Consider the following 24,364-nt stretch of genomic DNA (forward strand, 5'->3'; position numbering starts at 1 on the left):
TGACACAGGTCAAAGGTTAAACCTCGTTGCTGTTGCTGGTAATTTCCTGTTGACCTCTTGCAAATTAAAAAGGCACAATGCATTGGAGGGTTTTATCGGAAAACATTTTGGTTGGACTAAAGCAGGGTATTATATGGAGAAAAAAAAGTGACACACACGCTGTGTCAAAGCTGCTTCGACAGTGATTGGTTTAGTAATACGAATGTGCCCCTATACAGTGTCTTCTATATGAATACTATCAGAGTTGCTGGATACTCATCTGCAGATCATGAGCTTAGGATTATACAATACAGCTGAGTGAGGAAATTGCCTCAAGCAACATGTGCTGATCTCTGTCTTTTTTCTGTTTCTGTTATACTTTTCACGTGTGAAATGCCATTCCATTCATTATGTTTTTGTATGCCAAAATGAATCATATCATGAAGTTTGCTGAAGTAGAATATGCCCTTTCTATTCTGGCCTGAAGCCCTCTTGTAAATCCAGTTATAGTGACAAACTAAAAAATAAAATATGATTTAAAAACCAACAAAGGTAAAATACCGACAACGCATTCTCTCCTTTTTAATTCCTTGATCATATAACACAGTATTTACAAATAACTGCAGTCACTCAAAACCCAAGACGCTTCACTTGTCCTTAACTAATCGTCATTGTTAATCTCAACAGTATGTGTATGGTTTTACAGAAAAAAACTGAATCAAATAAATTATGCTGATAACATCCTGGAACAATGCTTTGGCAAAACGCTCCAAAATCACTAATCTATTATGATTGTTGTAAAAAAAAAAATCAGTATTGACATTATAACACATGAATAAATACGGAGGTTATGAGCCTAGCCTTACTTCAAATCGCAAGGCCATGAAGATACCTTTGCGGCATGCGCGCTTATACAAGTCCACAGCGTGGGATGTCTTGCTCCCAAAAGTCCAACTTAAAATCCCCCCCTTGCCCTGTGTTTTGTGGTTAGTCCTGGAGGAGTTGCTTGTATCCCCACCCACCCTCTACTTAGTCCATGAAGGAGGGGTCCAGACCATCAGCCTCTGGATGTAACATGCGAATGGCCAAGCGCTCAATGTCATCCAGACTAAGCTGTCTTATCGAGCGTTCATAGTCCTAAGGGAACAGACAAAGAAAGACAATTCAGCTACAGACATGGTAAGGTCCAATCTAGTTTACATTCTGCCTTTAAACAACAACAACAACAACAACAACAACAACAAAATGTTTGTCTATGGTGGGCAAACTGCTTTTATCAGTTTTGTTGCACAGAACAATAATATAAATATTGTTCAAGACATAAAAAGTGTGCAATTAGGCTATGTTATGGCAGTAGTATTGTGTAGGGGTGTAAAGGTACACGTGTTTGTGCTGAACTGTTTAGGTACAGGACATTAGGTTCAATACAGATGCATACTGACCGTACCAAATGTAGTCTTTAACAGTAATCAACAGTAGGCTTTATTGCTTGCGGACCATGTTTCAAATTCGAGTTCCCACTCAAACATATTAAGTAGCGGACCATCTGTTTGTTTAGTCAGTTAACATCAAAAAACATTTGACATTTTAAAAATACTATTTTTTAGGTTAGCAGTACCTACTGGCTTACTGTACTGAAAGTTAAAGGTTGTATCAGCGATTGCAGGCCCAAAAAAGGCCCAAACATAAATGATCGCATTCATCTAATCTTTCCTAATGATCCGCTAGCTGGCCGCCCCATAAGCAGGCCGTCAAAAAAACACGTCTCTGTAGGCAGCCTAGGCTCTGAGATCTGCACACAAAAACAATTGCTACCAACAAGTGTTGCCAACCACTCAAAGGCAAAATAAAGTGTTCCAACCAATAACAGAAGAGATGCGCGTTCAGGAGGAAGGGGGAGGGAGTTGCGAGCTAGCTCTCTGTTTTGTTTGAACGTCAACAGAAGTGACGTTACCCCGCCATCGCTGATACAACCTTTAACCGACCCGTTATTTTTGTGTACCGTTACACCCCTAGTATTTTGTGGCTCTTAATAATGATTGCCAGAGAATTTAGGACACTGTAAAATCACTGGCAGCATCATCAATGCGGTATTGGTCAGTGAAACTGTTATCGAGAGCCGTTTTAGTGACTTTTGGCACGTCCACCTTTTCATCTACTTACACTTGTTACTAACATTACAAAACAATGCTCTGAATTGCAGAATTGCAGAAAATACTATTTTGTAATTGAAACACTTGAAGCGAAAACTATCATTAACTTGTTCAGAAAATTGAAATAGTCTGGTGAGATGGGGCCACAGGTTGGCACATTCCCGGGATGGACCTGCTGCGTCTTCATCCATTGTTTCGTCCATGGCTTCGTCTCTTATCTAAATCTGACAATGGAGTTGACTTTGGCGGAAAGCTGAAGGTGATTGCTGATAGGCTGTCCCAATCAGTGGCGCCTGCACAATCAAATCACGTTTGAGAGGGAAACAACAAATTGAGGGTTTCCAAAATTTTTCTTTTCCTTTTTTTTTTTAGAAGTAGTAACGGGTACTCACGGTTATGGATAGAAATGTAGTGGAGTAAAGAGTACAATATTTGCCTCTCAAATGTACTTGAGTAAAGTCATGAGTACTCCCCAAAAATGATACTTGAGTAAAGTACAGATCCCTCAAAATTGTACTCAAGTACTGTACTCAAGTAAATGTACTCCATTACTGTCCGGCTCTGCTGAATTGTAATTTGCAATTGTTCATTCATACAAAAATAATGAATATGTTGTACACAATATGTTTACAAAGTGATAAACTGCAAAGCGAGATTAATGGCTTACCCAGGTAACTGAGTTTCTGCTGATCTTAAAACAATATATCACTTCAGAAGCAATGCATGCAGTAAAGCGTTCTTTTGAAGATGAGCGTTTACTCTCTTAAAGTTCCCAGGGTAAGACAGTAACCTCACTTTTGTAGTATACTCCTCTATATTTTATGGTGGCAAATAGTACTACCTTAATCAATTGTTCCTGCACTTTTGCAGCATCTGCAGGGCTGAAGTGTTTAGCCAGCACAGCAGCTACAGACTGCCAGACTCCATGGCTGCCCATGGCTGGGGCAGGTTCACCCACAGGAGTCCTTTCCCCAGCAGGACGGATAACCAGGTTTAGTTTAGCCTCTGGCCCAATAGAGTAGTCACTTAATCGGTGCTCATCTGGGAAAACAAAAATCGGGGTGTAATGCAAACGCCAATACTTTCATGAACATTATGTTTAGATCAAGGATCAAGGATAGCTTACCTGCCAGGGCTTTCCCTTTATAGAGCAATCGCTGTTGATTTGGAGGTATGTTAAGGCGCTCTGAGACCAGTTCCTTCACTGTAGACACTTTTTCATTTTCCGTGACCTTCAAGTGAATAGACATTTTCTAAAAATAAATATACATAATTTTCCTTTCCAAAAATGTGTACCAACACACACTTCTGTTTGGATAACACCATAACTTACAAGGCTATATGCAGTGGCTATATAAGGCTATATGTATCTGGCAAATTATCTGCTCACCCCTCCCACTTGCCCTACTTTTCACAATACTTACTTTTTTGTTTTGACCATCACACACATTCGAATTAGCCTACAGGTTTGCATCTTCTGCTTGTAATGATTACTTCTATGAGTTACACAAATCTACCAGAACAACATAGTTGTGTGTGTGGGTGTGTGTGTGAGAGAGAGAGAGAGAAAAGAGAGAGGTTAAGAGGGAGGGAATGCAGCAGGCTTGTGCTTGAGAGGATAAGAGGCAATTAGTTCAACAAATTGTTCTCACTTCAGCCTTGTTTTGTTCACAAAAACAAAAAGATAATATAAATACATACATACACACACACACACACACACACACACACATATATATATATATATATATATATATATATATATATATATATATATATATATATATTTCTGTTATATAAGTTCTGGCAATATGTGTAAAACTGTAGGACTTCTACATGGCTTCAGGTTGTTAGGGATGTTTACTCTGTGATTGTTGTTTTGCACAAACATTTTATTGCAAATTAAGTGCATGAGATGAGTAACCTTGTGCCAAGGAAATGGTGAGTTGGTTCATTAAAATAGCATCTGTGAGGACATGCGGTATATGAGAGAAAATGGAAGCTATGACTTATTTATCAATACAAGCAACACACACTACTGTATTGGAAATCAGCTGAAAATACACAGGGCTAAACTAATACACTTGTATAATGACAAATACAAAAATACAATTTAACACTGTCTTGTTGTATCATAATAGTTGTCGGTCAAGTTATGGATCATCATATAGGCTACAATGTTATTCATATTCATTATTTGACTGAATGTGAAAACAAATCAAGGCTAAAATGAGAACAATTACATTGTTTTAGTAGAGATCGGTCACTCAGAGTGAATTATTACAAGCAGAGGATAAAATGCAAACCTAATGGTAATGTTTGTGATGGTCAAAACGAAAAGTGTTGTTAATTGGAAGGATCATTATTAGATGGGCATATATTTTTCTACTCACATTAGTATTGACGTTGCATTAACTCAATGGCAAAGTAAGTTTATAAAGCTGTATGAGTAATAACCTAAATGAACCAAATTTCACCGCACTTGATAACATGGCTTTGCACGTCCAGCTAACCAGCCTGCCTGATTTGTAACGTTAACGTTACTTCAAAATAATCTGATGGAAAACTTTTTGCACCACACAACGTTCATCTTTTCAGCTTTGCAATTCTACGATTTTAACTAACGTTATGACCTGATACAAGCAAAGGGGTGAGTTGTTGCTAGTTAGCATTTCATCAATGTCTAACTGTGACAAGTTCGGACAGGCAAAGTTAACGTTAGCCATCCTGACGTTGCATTTGTCGAGCAACTTACAGCCTAGTAATAATAACTATTTTCGTTTACAGTGCCTAATAAGCAACTGATATGTTTTCATAGAAGAGTTCAAATGTGAACATGCGTAAACACTCCTAATCAGTAAACACATTACACAACTATGCTTCAGCTAACATGAGGCTAGCGAACACGACTGCTAAGTCTAGCTAACATTTGGTAGGCTAACGTTAGTTTGTTTGCTACTTCTACTAAACTGAGTTTTTTACAGCTAAGTCTAGTATTCTATGTAAAACGTACCTGGACACTGCATTCCTTTCCTTGGAGTGGCTTTACTGTGAGAATCATTTTGTGACCGATTAATACTGTAAACGTTTAAATTCATTCACGAACAGGCACCTCACCGGGCCATTACAGTCTATCTCACTTTCTGTCGCGACGTTTGAAGAAGATATCACACCGAAGAGGCCCTCATTGCGCAGCCGCAGAAACTTAGTTCTAGTATTAATTTTATTCTAAGGCGAGAAAGTTCTTTCGTGATAGTGAGACACTGCAGTGAAGAGTATGCAGGCGGATTCAGGTGGACTATATTTATACGTAGGCGACATGAAGGTATTTGTAGATAAGTTAAATCAACTGGTCTGGTCTGAACATTTTCTCCATTTGACTGCAGTATGCCTGAACATGAACGTAGGCTAATTTGTTCTTAAGAGACTAACTAGCTTCGCTGATTCATCTGTTAAATGTAGGCTAACTGAATGCAAACTCATGTTTTACGTCATACGCATAGGAAGTGTGTGGTAAATATCACACAGCTAACAATTTAATTTGATTTTGCACCAGAAGTAGGCCTCTCTGGGCTACCCTGAAGAACATTTTCTGCAATTTGTAGGCTAGTCTGATACGTCAGCAACAGATTAAAACGTAGCCTATGACACATATTTAGGTTAGTAGGCCTACTGACATGGTAATAATGGTTTAAACAATGTTGGTGAAGTAGCCAATATATTGTTGTGGCTGTTAGCAATTATTGTGTCCAACGCGACATAAGCTACATTGGCATCAATAAACATTACATTAATAAGCCTATTAAAATGGACAGTTTAAAGTAAAGGCATAATTTAAATGTAATTGTACTTAGAGCGCCAAAACATTAGGCTACACATGTCTCATGGCGCTTTACAGAGTGTTAGACAATCAGAAAAAAGAAGAAGAAAAAAGAAGCCCCATGGGTAACAGGGGCGAGGAAAAACTTCCTAGAATTGGAGATACATAGGAAGAAACCTCGAGCAGATCCACGACTCAAGGGCCTGACCCATATACCTAGGGTCAGATACAGGACAGTAAGGTCTGTGTACATGACAAATGCATATGTTAGTCAGTTGTACATAATTAGGACATGGTGTTTAAGCCACCTGAGGTGAAAGTTACAAGAGGTGGAATGATTACATATCCGGTATGATAATGCATAAATCCTAATTTAGTGTCAAGTTCAAATAGTCCAGCGTAGGATATATAATTGTCCAGGGGAATAGGAGTTGTGAAAGGGCATGTGGTGGGTCGGTAGCCTAGAAATCTAGACGCACCCTAGCGGCAGCAAATTACATTTAATGTGTGTCTGGCTCGTCAGGCTAGTGGGTCGGCAGTACGGGCCAGGAATCCGGGCAGAGTTGTCATAGGCATGTGGTGGGTCGCTAGGCTGTAGGGCTACGGGCCAGGAATCCAGGTAGGGGGACAGTAATAGGCGATAGGGTAGTCGGGATGGGACTTCAGGAGATGAGTGAGAAGAGGGCCAAGCACACGGATGGCTGATGACTGGTGATGATATACCTCACAAGTGAGGTAAGGGGGAAGAAAGAGAGATAGCCTAAGTAAAATAAAAAGTAAAGTAAAAAACGTAACATAATGAGATGTTGGGGCCAGAGAATGTCTAATAAGGAGAGAACCTTCACTCTCGGAACTCTTCCGGTGTGGTACTGCATCTAGGGGCGCTCACGGGCGAGTCCAGAATGAATGGAGGTCTATGGAGCTTTACCCCTCAAAATCCACTTTTCTCGGGATATAATTTTTTTTTCAAGTAATTTGAATATTGTATTCGAAAGGGGAGGCAAAGACAATACACTTGGTTGAGTATTATATTTTTTAAAGTCACTTAATTGTTCTAAAAAGCCTTTCAAACGTGCCAATGACGTCATTCATTAGCATGATCATAGCATAGCATAGCATCAATGCTAGCGTGTTATGGGCAACAACGACCCAACCTGTAAGAAAACGAAAGGACATGACTCCCGGATTATTTCACTTTTGATTGAAAATCCATATCCATTTTGCGAAAAATAAAATAAAATCTGAGGGTTTCAGTTGTTAAATAGGTGAAAACAACAAATGTAGCCATGTAGCTCCATAGGACCCCATGTCTTTTGGACTCGCCCGCGATCGCCATCTAGGTGAACTCTGGTGAACTGCAGCCAAATTCGGTTTGTATGGGATTAATAGAGAGTGGGGAGGCTCTCCTTAGACGGGCTCTGGTAGGGCCTATGTCATTTGTTTTTCACACCACACATTCAGTTTTTGTTTATTTACACAGGCTTCTGGGCTGCCCATCAGTTTACAACCAGCCTATTATTGTCAGAATACTCATTTGTGTTAAAGCAGCCGTATTGAGACGACGGGATAGGCTAATTGTTTGTGATAATTTACTTACTTTGGCAAGCATAGTGTGCTGGTTGAAATTTATTTAGCTAAATTAATTATTTGAGGAATGAATGGACGTGTTTGTGAACGCGCGCGCGCGCGCGTGTGTGTGTGTGAGAGAGAGAGGTAAAGAAGAGGGAGGGGATGTAGCGGGCTTGTGCTTGAGAGGATAGGAGAGGCAGACCCAGCTTTAATAAGATACGGATAAAAGGATCTCTCGGTCAGTTCCATCGGTGTGCTTCGGAGCTGCCGGTGTGCTTCGGAACATTCAGAAAACATCGCGGCGGACAGATGATACTGTCTTGTTTGGATAATTGTAAGAATAAAATTCTCGTCTCGTTCGTGTGCTATAAACTGCATATCTCTCGACTATTTTAAGTCTAATTCAGCAGGGAAACAGGTGTTACAAGTCAGCACAGGTAAGAGAGTTCATTTTTAATAAGCTTTTTTTTAATGAAAGAGTAACGCCAGTTGCAAAGAAAATCACTACATTTGGTTGGAAACAGTATATTTTCTATTCCCCTTTCCTGGACAAACAGCATATTTTTCATTCCCATTTCCTGTACTGCCTAAAAATGCACAAACAACATGGCATGAGTAGGATATATTGTACATAGTCTACAACCAATTTTCTCAGAGGACCTCAGTCCTCAAAAAAACTCTGTGTAAGCTACTTTCTCTCTCTCTCTCTCTCTCTCTCTCTCTCTCACACACGCACACACACACACACACACACACACACATACACACACTCAGAGAGAGGGAGACAGACACAGACAGAGAGAAACATCCTTTCAGTGATTAAATAAAGGGAACCTTGACACCTCTCCTTCTGTCTCGCTCACTCTCACTATCCTCTGCCCTCTCTCCTGAGGCGATGGGCACCCTGAGAGACCTCCAGTTCGCCCTGCAGCTGAAGATAGAGGAGCTTCGCCAGCGGGACACACTGATCGATGAGCTGGAACTGGAGCTGGACGCTAAGGACGACCTCATTCGTCGCCTGCAGGGGGAGCTGGACCGCATGCGGGTCAGTCTCGGCACCCCTGGGTCCTCCGCTGCAGGTAGCTTTCCTAACCCACGCCCACCCCTCTTGCTGTCCTGCTTCTACAACCACAAACACAACAGGAGTAGATTTTTGGGCTTTGGCACAACACGAATGGAGTGGGGGCACTGTAGTAATGATGGTTTTGCCAGATATTTACTGTGCTGATTTGACTTTTGGACGGTTTTCACAAACATGTGAATCATCCATCGGAATACTTCTATTGTTTCTCAATGTCAATGTATGAGGACTCATTTAGTGCAAATCAAATGTATGGGTCCAAATTAAGTAATCTGAGTGGCCTAACCTGATGTGGCGTGTTTTCCTCTCCAGGGTGCTTAGCGCTGCGTAATTCCTCACAGAGGATAAAGAGGAGGGCAGTGGTGGCCGAGCCGCCGAGCTGGGACGAGAAGCAACCTCCTCAGCCCACAGCGTTGAGTCACAGCAAAAGCCGGGAGTAAGAGAACACCTATCAAAACACAGCAGTCTCTCCACCCCACATGTCTTTAAAATGGAGTAGTAGACCAGCAGCCTCAGGGTCTTTGCCAGCTTGTTTTGAGTGACAGTCCAGCACTCTCGTCTAAGAAGAAAGAAAAAATGTACCTGTCTTGACACAAAAGTCAGTCATACATTATTTTTCTTGGTGTGATTTGTTCATGTGGTCATGACAGCAAGCTTGGGGCCTTATATCCACTGAAACTGAAATATTGCAGAGGTGAAGTATTGATGGATAGACAGTATGTATAGGCTTGCTCTCTCTCTCTCTCCCTCTTTCTCTCTCTGTATCTCTCTCGCTCTTCCTCTAGGTCTCAGGAACTGATAAGGGGGACCCTGATGGAAAATGGCTTCACCAAACACCTGGAGCGGGGGCAGATCCTGGCAATAGTGGACTGCATGTACGCCACAACAGTCAGCCAAGGCTCATGTGTCATTCGGGAGGGTGAGAATGCTTCCCTCGCGTATGTCATAGAAGGTAAGACATGTTTCATTTCCATCTGAGTAACAGCCATTGTAACCCATCAGTTATATATTGCACTTCACACAAGGCTTATTAGCCTATAATAAAATATTAATTTACCTATAATAAAGCTGTCATCCAAATTCCTTATAAACAGATGTCAGATTTGTGTACTGGCGGTGTGCATTTCAGATTGTGATGTAAGAGGGAGCAAATCTTTGTCAGAATAGGACATCAACAAGATGCTGTGATATATTTATTTTATGATTATTTTCTTCAGCATTGTGAGTATGTAATGCCTCTCAGCAAACCATTGCCTTCCATTTTTTCATGTTTTTTCTTCAATTCTGACTCGTCAAGTCCATTGCAACACAATACTCCTTAACACCCCCCTGTGTACCCATCGCCCAGAGCTCATAATAAATAATTGATAATGTGATTGGAATCAGCAAATGATAGGGTGTACGAGACCATTCTGTTCAGAACACATGCATCTGTCCGTACAGCGCTCTGTTTGCTTGGGCTGTTCCAGAAGCACAGAGATGGTACCTGTGCGGAGAGCAGCACTGGCACATGGGCAGAGTCTGCACTCATCCGTGTCTCACATCAGAGAGGCCCAGGGACCACAGCAGCAGTGAGAGACAGAGAGATGGAGAGGGAGAGAGAGAGAATTGTGTGAAGAGTCGGTTTCTTGGAAGAGTGCGAGACAGCCATATGGAGGCTGCTTGATACCTGTGATGCTGCTAAGAGGACGGATTCATTTGGAAATTGATTTTTTCCCCTAAATGTTGTATGGATAAAAAAAGAGAGAAAGAAGATGAAAGGGAAAGCAAGGGAAAGCAAACAGAGGATGAAAGAGGGGGAGTTAAGATAGATGGAAAGTGGTAAACAAACACACCACCAGATGAAAGAATGCAGGACGGTGAAATGCACAGGAAGGGTGAATGAAAGATGACAGACAGATAAAGTGAAGACAGAAAGGGGGAGAGAGAGAGAGAGAGAGAGAGAGAGAGAGAGAGAGGGGAGGCCGGCTGGGTAGCGCTTATCATAACTCCCCATCACGGGCGGTCTGCAGGCGGTCCCCAGCGCACAGCTCTGATGTGACAGGCGGACGGGTGACGCTTGTCCTGCTTTGTTCGTCACCTCAGGACGGCGCAGCGGGCACCGCTGTCTCATGCCCCGACGGTGAAGATTAAAGCGTCCTGGGCTGTCAGTCAGTGTAGCAGAGTAATCTGTGCCCATGCCACTCATCCCCGCGTGCGACACAGATGCATCGCCACACACTCACACCACACTGGGTCGGATTGAAATGACCAGGCTGATTTGTCAGAGAAATGTGTTTTCCAGAATATCTCAGACGCACAGCCGAGCTAGTGGAAGTTCTCACATGTCTATCCAGATTATTGCAACGAAATGTGTTTGTACTGATGCAAACTTTGGGGAATGTTGATCTTTAGGAAATAAATTGTGTGCACCTGTTGGTGTGATGGCTGAGCTGAATTTGTGTGGGTTGATGTTAAGGCAGAGGGTGTACTTGATGGATTCAGGTGTGATTATGTTGACGTGTGTGTGTGTGTGTGTGTGTGTATTGGAAAGGTGTTTCCGTAAATGAGGTCATTCAACAGCTGGATGGGCTGTCTGATGCTAGTGAGTGTGGCGAGCTTGTCTCACTCAATTAATGTTCATGTTGGAAGTGTGCAGGTGTTCACACATACTCCAAACTCCCTCACCCCCCAACACACAAATACACACACACAGAAACAAATACATGAACACAAGAAGATGGACAGACACCTCCTTTCAAAAACAACACATTACATTTATATAGCGCTTTTCTCGACACTTAAAGCGCGTCACATGGAAGGGGGGACCTCATTAACCACCACCAATGTGTAGCACCCACCTGGGTGATGCACGGCCATTATGCGCCGGAACGCTCACCACACACCAGCTTGAGGTGGAGAGTGAGGGAATGAATGAGCCAATTACAGTGGGGGATGATTAGGGGGCCAGATTGAATGAGCCAGGTTGGGAATTTACCCAGAACACCGGGGAACCCCCTACTCTTTGCGATAAGAGCCATGGGATCTTTAATGACCTCTCCTTCTCTACCCCTCTGTCTCATTCAGTCTCTGTCTTCCTACAAGTTGTGTCTAAAGCACACAGAATCCAAATGATCTTAGAAGTACGTGTGTTTTTGTTCACAGAGGGGAAGATGGAGGTCACCAAGTCTGGCCACAAGCTGCAGATGTTAGAAGCGGGTGCGTTGTTTGGAGAACTGGCCCTCCTTCATAACCACACGCGCTCAACCACGCTCACAGGTACAGTGTTAACGTTCACAGATCCATAACCTGCCTCTGTGACATCTGGCCATAAGGCTCCCACTGAAGATGGTGTTACAGCGTCATTAATCACTGAACGTGGTGTTCAGTGATTAATGACGCTGTAACACCATCTTCAGTGTGTGCCTTGCAGCGCTGTTTACTCTCAGGTGTCAGGCTGCTTTCATTTAGAGTTACTGCAATCAGCATCAATAATAAACAAATGTCTATACAGAGCAATGTGCGATTTGTGATACAGAGTGCCTTGTGAATGGTCCAGTCATTGTTTGTCACGGTTTTAAAGCTTAGAGGATACAACTACCATATGACATTCCTGGGTTTCGTTTTTTGTTAATCTGCAGTCTTCCCAAAGGAATGCATTTCACATAGACGGATCATTTAAGCTCTGTAGGTCTCTGTTACAGTATATATTTAATAAAATTCCATAGGCTTCCTTTCATCTGCAACAATTGTTTCAGTGTGCCGAACAAACTGCAATTGCTCGAAAGGAATTGTATTGCATTGCATTCCACCAAAAGCTACAGTGCCTCGAGTCAAAATCACAACTGTCCAGACAGCCTGATAGTTAAATGATTGGAAAAAAACCCGAATCATTCAGTTATAAAAACAGTCCGAGCATAACTGTGCCAGGCTTTTGAGAGTGGAGGCATCGGCAGCGTGGAAATCCAGGCACTGGGCAGAGCATTATTCACGCCTGATGTAAGTTTGAGAAGATGTGTCGAATTCCGAATCAAAGTGATCCTCAAATCCCCCCCGTAACCTCTCCGTCTGGCGCACGTCTCACTGCGGTGCGGAGAATACCAAAGTGCGCGGTCCGTGTCTGTTCTGTTGCTGTTTCCCTGTGTCACTGATGCGTCTCTCCCCTACTGGAATAAGATGTTTTCTCACATTTCAGGACCCGTGGGGAGCCGCAGGTAACTTAAGATGCATTGAAGTGAACTCACACTGCATTCACGATGAGGGATCAAGCTAACAGCAGCAAATGATAGCTTCTGGATTACTCTGGGTGACATAAAGGAGTTTAATGAGCATCTCCTTATTACGAATGGTTTTATTGCAACTGCATCAGTTTTGCAAAGCAGCCTCCCTAGTTCTGTGCCATGGAGGAAAGCAGCCTATACTGTACATCCCTACTGCAGTGCACAAACTAGCTGCAGTGTTTTGGAGTCTGTCTTACACTGACCTGATTTCATGCTGGGGGAAAATGGGTTGAGAGCGTGTGGACAAGGCTGAACCCAAATGGGTTGAGAATGTGTGAACAAGGCTGAACCCAAATTGAAAACCACTTTCTGAGCCGCAGTGCGCAGCCCTTCTCTTCCCTTCCCTGTTTCTTTTCCCCCTTTGCCTCTTCTCTGTTCCTTTTTTTCTCCCTCCCTCTCTCCCTCCCTCCCTCTCATTTTTTTGTTTGAGGATGTCTTGTTTGATTGCATGGTGCCTTTATCTCCCGGTCCATCTCCCCTTTTCCAATTCTTGCCTTCTCTTTTATTTTTCCCCAGACCTGTCCCTACCACTGACAGTGCTCTATTTGTCTTCCTTGGCATTTCTTTTTCTTATTTGCGGCCTCTCTCCCCTTCCCCTGGGTCTGTCCCCCTCCTTGACGGCACGGCTCTGTATTTTTCCCTCCTCCTTTTTCTTTTTCTTCTTTTCTTTTCTTCTTTTCTTTTCTTCTTTGGTGATGACCTGAAATTACTTTCCCCCACACGGTATCCCAACCCACCCACCAGCTCGACGAAAGCCCCTCAAAGAAAGACCTCATTGGACGGATCTCTGTCTCCATTGTGTCACATGCAGGGAGGGACAAAAGCGCAGAGGGGAAGATGGAGGGTCTGGGTCCGTGGGGACGCCATGCATGGCAGGTAGCAGGGCCAGAGGAGCTTTTCTTTACCCAGGTGCTCTGTTCCTGGGCCCGCTGCTCTCCTGCCAAATGGCCAGGGCATTTGGCCAACATCACCTAGTTCCAGCAGTAGTACTGTGCTTCGGTGGTGACGATGCAGTGGACGCTTGAGTAGGGCTTGAGCAGGGGTATAATTTGGCACAGTGCTGATTTCTCTCATGAGAAAGAGGTGGTGTTCTCTGCAGCTGTGTTTCTGCAAAATGTTGTGTACATGTATTTTGTATCTATTTTTGAGCATCATATTTTATTGAATTCTACATTTTATTTCTACATTATTTACCTGGTTCTTTCTATTTTAAATATGTCTGTACATTCCTGACACACATATTCTTTATTACTCTGGGGGCATCTGTAAAATCATGCCCCCAGAGTGTAGCACTGTAGCTTCCCGGCTGCCGCTTGGCTGCAGCAACTCGAGCTAGGTAGCACCGATTGTTTTTTTGTTTAGTCGAGAAACAGATATCTATGTGAAAAATTGCCTGAGTTTTCCTTTACGTAATGGAGAAACTTCTTCCCATGCCGAGAGCCCACATTCCTCAGAGTGCCATATCAGCCGAGTCTCATCTGTTTCCAGAGACACGGTTCCGTTATTAATGAATTCCGGTTCTACAGCCTGTTCAATTTTGAAAATAGTCATTATACAGTGGGAGAATTTCCACCCACTGGGGATTTAGTTGTTCAGTAATGAATGACGCTACTATGATTTATTGCCTTATGTTATTATATTACCTCAAAACTGAATCAATACTCCCGCCTCGTTTTTATGCTCAATCTATGTAATTGTACACGGATGAATGTGCACACATCTATGGTAGTGTCTATGGTAGCTTGGCAACAAGACCTGACATGATAACCTCAAATAACACGCACATTCATTCATCACTTGACCCATTCATATGAATAAAGGGATTATGGAAATATCCCAGTGGTTTTTCGAGTTGCCGCTGCTATTTCTGGGCTGTTGTACTTTAATGTAGAAGGAGAGAATGGGGCTCATGGACCTCAGAGATCCAGGAGAAGGAGGAGGAGAAGGGTGGGGGGGGTCATAGATGGATGGATAGCTGAGGCAGGGCTGCAGTATTATTCCCCCCAAAAATGTCCTGCAGAACCAATTAGTGTGGATCATTACTAATTTACAGACCTCTCGGCTGGAGGTTTTTCTCTTTTTTTTTCAGGGACAGAGAAAGGATGGAGCGCTTGGAACAGAAAGAGAATAAGAAGAGAGAGAGAGATAGACAGAGAGACCGACACGAGGAGGAGTACAGACAATGTGTGTGTGTGTGTGTCTGTGTATGTCTGTGTGTGAGAGAGAGAGAGAGAGAGAGAGAGAGAGAGAAAGAAAGAAAGAGAGTCCAACAGAAAGAGCGACTGACAGATAGATGGAGGACTATAATGAGAGAGGGAGAGAGAGAAGGAGGGAGGGAGGTGGAAAGAGAGTAATGATGATGCAGCATATATGAGCTCTATGCAGATATTGCTCTAGTCACCCTAACTCTCTCCAGTAAGATACACTCTGTCAGAACGGTGCCAATCCTCCACAGCTGATGACAGGATTTAGCTCTGTCTGTCATGGTGCTGTGAGTGTGTGTTTGTTTGTTTATTTATTTATTTATTATTATTTATTTACCTGCTAGCACCTTGTTGACAGGAGATCAATGTAGTTTTACTTGAGGAGTAACACTTTCATGTTTTCCCCTCTTCTCCTCTCTGTGCCATCTGCCTGGAAGCAGCACAGTAGTTTTTTGTGGTACTGGAGACCTATGAGACTCGGGGTTTTAGAAAATGCTTTTTCATCCTAAATTCTCAGACTCTCTCGATCTGTCCCCCGTGAACACACTCTGCCCGCTCTCAAAGCTGCATTTCTAATGAACCCTAGGTTTCAGTAAAGTATTTCATTTCAGTCCATCATTTTTTAACTGTTTTGTGTGTAACTCTAATCGAGAGATGCATTTACATCTGCCGAAAAATATATTTACATTTTTGTGTTTGAAGCTATCAATTCACTGTCTCACTGTTTTTCTCTCTGTATGCCCCCCCCCCCCCTCTCTCTATGTGTCTCATTGCAGCCGTAATGAACTGCAAGCTGTGGGTCATAGATCGCCAGTCGTTCCAGTCCATTATGCTAAAGAGTGGCCTCCTAAGAATCTCACAGTCGTTGGATCTCTTACGCAGGTCGCCACCACACCACTGGTTACACCCGCTGCTGACACTGAGCCAGAATAATCCATGTCATGGCAACAGCCCAGCAACTTATCGTCACACTCAATACAGACACATCTATGCCATTCTAATGTATGTGGACATTGTGCTAATTAGTCTCATTAACGTCTGGTGTGATTTGTTTGCAGTGCGCCTTTCTTCCGGTCATTACCAGAGGATGCTCTGATAAAGGCGTCTGATGCCCTGGAGGAGGTATGTCATCTCGACTCTGATATGCAAACTAGTTGGACTCAGACACTATTGTGCAGTCGGTGCTCTGAGTGTGTTATTATAGTCTCTTCAGAGTGCTCAGGATGCGCCACAGCCCCCTTCACTGCCCTCACAGGCAGCATTAGACAGGCGCACAACATCTGTGCCTGCTGAAGTCTCCACAGGCTACCCATCGCACTCTCTTGATAGACTTCCACTTATATCTCTTTGTGCCACTCTATCCATCCCTTCCTCTTCCTCTCTCTCCTCCCCCTGCCCTCTCTCCCTCTCTCTCTCTTTCTCACTGGGATTGCCACCCCACTTTTTAAAAATCATCCCGTTTCATCCCGATTATCTTCTATCCCCCCCTCAACCCCTCTCTTGCCCCCTCAGTGTTATTACGGTGAGGGCGATTACATCATCCGCCACGGCTCCCCGGGAGACTCGTTCTTCATCGTGAGCCAAGGCCAGGTGAGCCCAGAGCACGCTGATAAAGCGCATTCGTAAGAGGCCTGCCGGCCGCATCACAACTACTCCACTGTGCTAGTTTACTTGGAAGAGGGTGCCATGAATTATTAAGCATTTTTTTTCTACTTGTCTCGTGTAAAACTGGAGAGAAAGGCATCGGCAACACTCGGCAACACGGAGCACTCTGTTTTGTATTTTCTTTGACTGAAAACTATTACCGGTAATTTATGGCTTTGTGAAAATGAAGCAACAGGAGAACACAGTGGATTTCGCAATTCAATGTAGCTCTGCTTTTAAAGGAATGAAAAAGAGAAATAGTCTGTAACAGTAAAAATAGTCTGAACCCAAATCCAAGCCTTATTTTTCAAGGAATCAGTTGGCATAAGGAAGGGAAAAGGCAGGAAGTGAGTAGATTGAGTTACTTGAGTATTTTGTATCTTATATACACCTACAGATTGAGTTACTTGAGTATTTTGTATCTTATATACACCTACAGATTGAGTTACTTGAGTATTTTGTATCTTATATACACCTACAGATTGAGTTACTTGAGTATTTTGTATCTTATATACACCTACAGATTGAGTTACTTGAGTATTTTGCATCTTATAAACACCTACAGATTGAGTTACTTGAGTATTTTGCATCTTATAAACACCTACAGGTGAAAGTAACAGAGAGGAGGTCTGTCAGTGATGAACCGACGTGCCTGTCCACACTGAGCAGAGGAGACTGGTTTGGAGAGAGAGCCCTGCGAGGGTGAGCCACACAGCCACAGCCACTGAGGAGGAGCACAGTCCTCTCCAGTGGAATTGGCATCCTTGAACTTGCCTCAAGCCTGTCGGGATGGAAGCATCTGTGACTGTGACCCTGTTTTCTGATTTGACCAAGAAGAGCATCAAGCGTCCAGTTTGTGGCTATTGAGATATCCAGCGCATATCCACTTGTGGCATTGATATGCAGTATTCAGCATCTGCACCCTTTATATTGCATACAGCTTCAACTTCGTTTACAGATTTGATGCTCCAGGGACACGGACACACACACACACACACAATCAAATTCAATATTGTGGTGTATAGAACTACGACATATAAGCCTTAAAAGCATCGTTAATATGAGAACTGCTGCCGTCTTTTCTTAAGATGTGGCAGAATGTCCAGTTCACCATTGAATAATCTATGCTAAAAAGATGTTTGAGGAATATCTCTAATAAGGCAGATAAAAGATGTGTCATGTTATCAAACTCACTCACTGTAAGAGATTGCATACTTATGAAAAATATTGCATTGCATACTTATGAAAAATAAATGCTTGATTAGGAGTCCGCCTTTGTCAGTTCATGCGAGATTAATGAGTCAAATGGTTTATTTACATTATGTATAAATCTCAGGTTTAGGACTTGTAGTTAAAAGGGAGAGAGCAGTTGTCCCTTGCAGCCCTAGACGCTGGTCTAGTGGATGATAAATCTGCACCACGACTGCTATGGGGGTCATCCCTATGTTCCCCAGGTCCTATGTTCCCAGAGTCCTATGTTCCCCGCTCCGGGTTAGGGTAATGGTCAGGGTCCTATGTTCCCCGGTCCCATACAAAGCGGGGAACATAATACCCGGGGAACATAGGACCCGGGGAACATAGGTACGCTCCCCTGCTATGCTAACGAGACAGCCTTGTTGGTACAGCGGTCACAAGCTCATACTTTTACTGTTACAGGGTAGTCGAAGGGATTTGGCCATCACTTAGACCTAATACAGCTCTTATGGCTATCATGCTTCTCACCCAATGAGTTTCTTATAGTGATTACAGCAATGTATGTAGTTCAGGCTGTGTCATACAAAGGCTCATTATAGCACAAATACTTGAAGAATGAACTTGACTTGGTGGATGTGTTGTCAAATTTTTTCCTTGTGAACGGTACTGAGTGTTTTGTGTTTTCTGCTTCCAGGGAGGAATCAAAGATTGTAAGCGTCATGGCAGCCGGGGATGTAACGTGCTTAGTGATAGAGAGAGAGTATGTATTGGGAGTGTGGCCAAGCTTTTTCATTAGTTATTAAGTCAGAAAGTAAATACAGTGTGTTTAAACTTATGATACACATGTGTGGCCCTTTTCATGATCCCACAGCTCTTTCAGAAAACTAATGAGTAATTTGGAAGATGACAACAAAATTGGACGTGACAACAAAGAGAGTAAAGCAAGGTATGACAGCATTCATATACGAGTTTGAAAAAAGTCAACATTTTGGTGAGGTCTGAATTCCTCTGAAGAGTGAGACTGGGCCTTGTGTTTGACTGGGCCTTGTGTTTGAGTGCAGGTGTGAAGAGAAGGAGGAGGTGTCTTTCCCACCTGACACCTGCCTTGGTGACCTCCAGGTGATCTGCTGCCTCGGGGAGGGTCAGTTCAGCACCGTAGAGCTGGTGAGTGGAGACGGGAGGGCACAGGACGATGCCGCCAGCGGCTGATGCTCTTTAGGGTCACCCAGGATAGGGAAAGTGTATATGACGGACATGGGTGGCTCACAGGTCACAGAATATTGCAGCCAGCATAGCAGAAGTCATATTGTACAAACAAGCCATTGAGTATGAGGACTACCGTATACATGTAAAATGTAAAACTAGTAAACAAGTAAAACTTTTTAAATTTCAAGGAGGATTTGAAAACTATTTATCTATATATATATGTCTATGTCTTTATCTATGGTATTTTTATTAACTAGATTAGTTTTGATTAGATTCTATACTATGTTGTATTATTCGTTTTAACCTTGGAAGGAAAATACTTCAAAAATCACTTTTGAAGGTTGGTGTGTGGCAGCTGGAAGGCTTCTGATGGGTGATTTATTCACTTACCCCTCTTGCCTACTTTAGGTGCATTTCAAAGGTGACTTGCGCCGTCAATACACTTTGAAGATCATCCGAAAGAATGCAGTACTCAGCTCTGGCCAGCAGGGGCGCCTTCAGACTGAGAGACGCATCATGTTGGAAGCCAATTGCCCTTTCATAGTCAGGTAGTAACCCAAGCACATCCACAATTCATCGTTGCATCGTTTCAGATCACCGGAAATGTACCACTGTACTGCCTTTTTCAATGTGGGCCTTTCCTCATTATGATTCATGTTCAAGCTCATTCATGTTGATTCACAAGAATTCATGGTTTGCCTTTGCAATTTATGCATTGTTATCAGGTTGCACAAGACCTTCAGAGATGCAGACTGTTTGTACATGTTACTGGAGGCTTGTCTGGGAGGTGAACTCTGGACCTTACTGAGAGAAAGGTACTCAGTTTTATTTTATTATTGTTATTTAAAAAACATAACTTTCCGTTCTAAAAATTTTTCCTAAATATTCAGTGTCTATTATCATTGCCTATTTGTAGGCTCAGCTGTACTGGTACTTAGTACAGTCACATGTGTAATGCTAGAAGAGATATTGTATAAAGATATCATTTTAAACAAGTACTAGGTTTTCCCACAACATTTGTATTGGTTTAAAGGTTGTGATGTGGTGATAAGCCTGAACTCTGTAGGCTATGTGCTTTAATGTGTGTGTGTGTGTTTCTTTTCTTTTGTTTTTTGTCTGTGGTGAAAAGGCTGCCGTAGAGAAAGTAAAACTCTGACCTGTTGCTCCCACCTCCCACACTTCCTCTATGCCTCTGTGTGTTTCAGGGGCACCTTTGATGATGCCACAACACATTTCTACACCGCCTGTGTCGTGGAGGCTCTCTCATACCTGCACAGCCGTGGCATCGTCCACAGAGACCTGAGACCAGAGAACATTCATCTGGACCAGTACGGCTACGCAAAACTGGTAGGTTACTGTGTGAAAATAAGGACTTAATGGTCAAACTACCCATGCATTTCGTTGCTGAATTGGACATTAGGTTGGCTGTGATGGGAAATATCCCTTTCACAGTGCACATAGGAGTGAAATCAAAACGGTATGTGACATGGGTGAAGCAAATGTGTATTTTTGCACTTTCTCTTGTTTGTGCTACTGCCTTTGATCAGTAACTGATTAAGGGCATTGGAAGTGATGTTAACAATCCTTCACTTCTAGACTTCTCACTTCCCACCCTCTTCAGTATGCAGAGCACACACAAAATAATTAACATCTCTTTGAAGTGTGTGTTTTATGGCTCGGCGCCGGGGATAGCTGTGTCCAGAGGTATTATGTTTTAGAGTTGTCCCCTCCGTCTGTACTTCCGTACGCCATGAACTTGTGAACACGATATCAGAAGAATGCCTTGGGGCACGTGCTTCAAATTTAGTTTGAATTTAGTTTACTTACTCTAAGATAAATGGATTAAATGTTGTAGGTCAAAGGTCAAGGTCACTGTGAGCACATGTATGTCCTATTCTTGTGAGCACAATATCTCAAGAATGCCTTGAGGCACGTGCTTCGCATACAACCGTATACCACTGCATACCAGGCATACCACCTCAACGTGGTAATTGTAGGTTTTTTTGTATTTTTGTTGTTGTTTACAGGGCTTTAGAGTGTCCACTGTTTTTCCACAGAGTATCTACTTCTGTGATCTCTAAATGTTGTAGAGCCAAGTTCATACATGACTCCAGACCTCTTGCTCTCTCTGTCTCCATCAGGTGGGTTTTGGTTGTGCACAGAAGATTGGATCAAGGAGGAAGTGCTGGACATTCTGTGGCAGTACTGGATATGTGGCTCCTGAGATGATTCTGTGCAAAGGCCATACAACCTCAGTTGACTTCTGGGCCCTTGGCGTGTTTATTTACGAGATGCTCAGTGGGAGGTAAGAATGAATGTCCTGTGTAACTGTCTGCCTACATTATTCTGTTTACTGTACATTTTAAACTACAACACTTTTGTTACGATTATGCCTCTCATCCACACAACTCTGGAGATTTTGAGCGCATGAAATAGAAAGATTTGAAAATGCTGTTGACCCCATATTTGTTTGAACTGTTATGATTGTCCCACTATTTCAAATATAAACAACACTGAACTTATACCAGTCCACATCAGTCAATCCGTCACAAGCTGTGCGCCTCTTTTAGTGTTAGTCTCCAATGGCAATGCGGCCCCCCTCTCTGTCATAGAGAAGTAGACAAATTACTTGATTGAAAGAAATTCTCATCTGTTGTGCTCCTCTTGAGTGACATGTCACTCACTGATCCTTTAATTGCTGCTCGGTCATGTGGTTCTGTCAGACCTTTGTGTGTTTCCTGACTGCGGCTTTTCACATCAATGCTTATTGATGAGTTTTGATCAATGGCAGTATGTCAATTGTGATCTATGGCTTTGACCGTCCCTAGTTTAGTTTTCTCTCTCTCCCTCTGTTTTATCCTTTATGTACTGTCAGCTATCCATCAGTCCCCAGTGTAAGACTTTATAATCATTTTTAAAAGTAAAGAGACAGAGACAGACTGAATGTGTGACATTTACTGTTTGAATTTCAATCTGTTTTATTTTGCATCAATTGCTTTGATAGTCTGATGACTTTCTCATTCATATGATTGAAATCCATGAAGATATTTAAAACATTCTAACACATAAATGTTGCCCGTGACAGTTCATGTAAACTGTGGTCAATGTGCAACTAAATGAGCGGCAGATTCATTGTATATTTATTGCTCATAATATTTCTATTTGCTTTCAAAACAGATGTCTGCGGTAAATTAATTATTTAGCAAATCATTAATGTGCAATCTGTATGAAATCCATAGCTGTCAATGTGTTTAGTGAAATAACATTTCATGTCTCCCATAGCTCTAGAAATAAATTATTGCCCTGAGGTTAAGCATGCACTGTGACTAAAGCAAGTCACAGGAAGGATTAATATGTTTATTTCTGTCATATGCATTAAATTAATTATTTTGTGTTGACAGTATTCCACATATCTAAACTCATTGCAATGTACATATTTTCTCAGTGCTTATATAGAATCCAGATAACCAGTATTGGTAATTAGTGAATTGCTAAGTTTATAACATCTACAGGTATTTAAATGTGTTTCATAAAAAACATTAATTTGTGTTTTGTAAGCCCTCCATTTTCAGCTTCAGACCCAATGAAGACCTACACAGCCATCCTTCAAGGCATAGATGCAGTGGAGTTCCCTAAGCCCATCAGCAAGGCTGCTGCCAACCTTATCAAGAGGCTTTGCAGGTACGCCCCACTTTACCCCGACCACTTCACACTTCTCAAACACAGCTGTAGTGCCTCTGTCTCTCTCTCACAGAGAAAGAGAGAGAGAGAGAGAGAGAGAGAGAGAGAACACACAGAGAGAGAGAGAGAGAGAGAGAGAGAGAGAGAGAGAGAGAGAGAGAGAGAGAGAGAGAGAGAGAGAGAGAGAGAGAGAGAGAGAGAGAGAGAGAGAGAGAGAGAGAGAGAGAGAGAGAGAGAGAGAGAGAGAGAGAGAGAGAGAGAGAACACACACACACACAGAGAGAAAGAGAACAGAGAGAGAAAGAGAGAGAGAGAAAAAACACACACACACACAAACATCCATTCATGCCTGTCAGCCCAAAGCACCACACACACACACACACACACACACACACACACACACACACACACACACACACACACACACACACACACACATCCATGCCTGTCAGCCCAAAGCACCACACACACACACACACAAATGTATACACAGTGGCATCCCAGAATAGCACTGCTCCATTTCTCCTCCTGCGTCTGACTCTCCATGTCCCCTGACACTCGTCCGTTTCACCCTCTCACAGGAACAACCCCTCCGAGAGGCTTGGAACACAGAGGAACGGGGTCAAGGATATCCAGAGGCACAAGTATGGACCCAACGGCCAGTGTAGGATGTAGCAGTTGTCTTGTTCAATAGATCCCTGTGTGTCAGTATTTATGCTTTGATGCTTTTGCTGACCAGGTGGTTTGATGGGTTCGACTGGGAAGCCGTCCGCAAGCGCACCATTACGCCACCTATCCTGCCTCGTGTAAGACGGTGAAGTCTGTAACAACATACAATTTCAGAATTATTCAAGTTGACTTGTTAAACTGCCTGTGAGAAGGGATATAATTAAATAATATTTTGTTTGATTTTAGGTTCATCATCCCCCAGAATATCGAGAGTCCAGCCCGCATCATGATGACAATGGCAACTCATCACACACTGAACTACCAGACTGGGACAAAGATTTTTGATGTTTTCACAGACTCAGAGCAGACAGACAGCAAAGGAAAAGGAGTGGCCCCTTGATGTAGGCTACTCTATGGATGTGACTGAGACACCTGGAATGTTCCTGTCTCTAATGGTTTTTGGACATCTTTTGGAACACCTTTCTGTTTCTGTATGATGTCATGGATATGGCCAAGAATCAGTCCCTAATGATATTTACATAGACTCACACTCTACATTTTCTCAATGTTCTTTTCAGATACTTTTAAGCTATGTGAAGTTGGTTAGGAATAGGAACGTTTTTTAAACAAGATGTCACTTGTGGAAATAGATCATTTAAGTTGTACATGCTTAAAATACTACATTTTGTATGGCTATGTTATTATAGAAGTGTCAGACAAGTGATTTGTAAAATAAAGGGTCAAGTAGGCCTAGGCCTATATTCGGTTTAAAAAACAAAAACAAAACATCTCCATGGTTTTTGTAACAAGGCGCGAGAAAGGTGGTAGGCCTACTCAATTCTGTCGACAGCGGACAGACAGAAGAGGCGATAAAGTCACCAAGTTATCGTCTCGCAACGTTAACC

The 24,364-nt window shown here is 42.6% G+C and overlaps 2 protein-coding genes across 2 annotated transcripts; one reads left to right on the top strand and one right to left on the bottom strand.

The window, feature by feature from the left end:
* Nucleotides 1-532: 532 nt before the first annotated feature.
* Nucleotides 533-5,277, bottom strand: ubl4a (ubiquitin like 4A). The gene is made up of 4 exons (XM_076271419.1): nt 5,146-5,277; nt 3,259-3,364; nt 2,974-3,173; nt 533-1,116 (listed from the first exon to the last, which is right to left on the bottom strand). The coding sequence occupies exons 1-4, from the start codon at nt 5,191-5,193 to the stop codon at nt 1,009-1,011; spliced, it is 462 nt and encodes a 153-aa protein (XP_076127534.1). The 5' UTR covers nt 5,194-5,277; the 3' UTR covers nt 533-1,008.
* A 2,320-nt stretch (nt 5,278-7,597) lies between these two features.
* Nucleotides 7,598-24,224, top strand: prkg1l (protein kinase cGMP-dependent 1, like). Its single transcript, XM_076269663.1, has 20 exons — nt 7,598-7,958; nt 8,414-8,600; nt 8,915-9,038; nt 9,388-9,554; nt 11,747-11,860; nt 15,842-15,947; nt 16,124-16,187; nt 16,578-16,655; nt 17,317-17,411; nt 18,598-18,663; nt 18,775-18,849; nt 18,965-19,067; nt 19,518-19,657; nt 19,835-19,924; nt 20,315-20,456; nt 21,251-21,414; nt 22,668-22,790; nt 23,372-23,434; nt 23,530-23,596; nt 23,706-24,224. The coding sequence occupies exons 2-20, from the start codon at nt 8,417-8,419 to the stop codon at nt 23,802-23,804; spliced, it is 2,064 nt and encodes a 687-aa protein (XP_076125778.1). The 5' UTR covers nt 7,598-7,958; nt 8,414-8,416; the 3' UTR covers nt 23,805-24,224.
* Nucleotides 24,225-24,364: the final 140 nt, after the last annotated feature.

This window comes from Alosa pseudoharengus, unplaced genomic scaffold (genome assembly GCF_046254945.1).
Source record: "Alosa pseudoharengus isolate Yale_2024_CS ecotype anadromous, Long Island Sound unplaced genomic scaffold, YU_APseudo_1.1 YU_APseudo_1.1_scf_6, whole genome shotgun sequence".
Classification (NCBI taxonomy): domain Eukaryota; kingdom Metazoa; phylum Chordata; class Actinopteri; order Clupeiformes; family Clupeidae; genus Alosa; species Alosa pseudoharengus.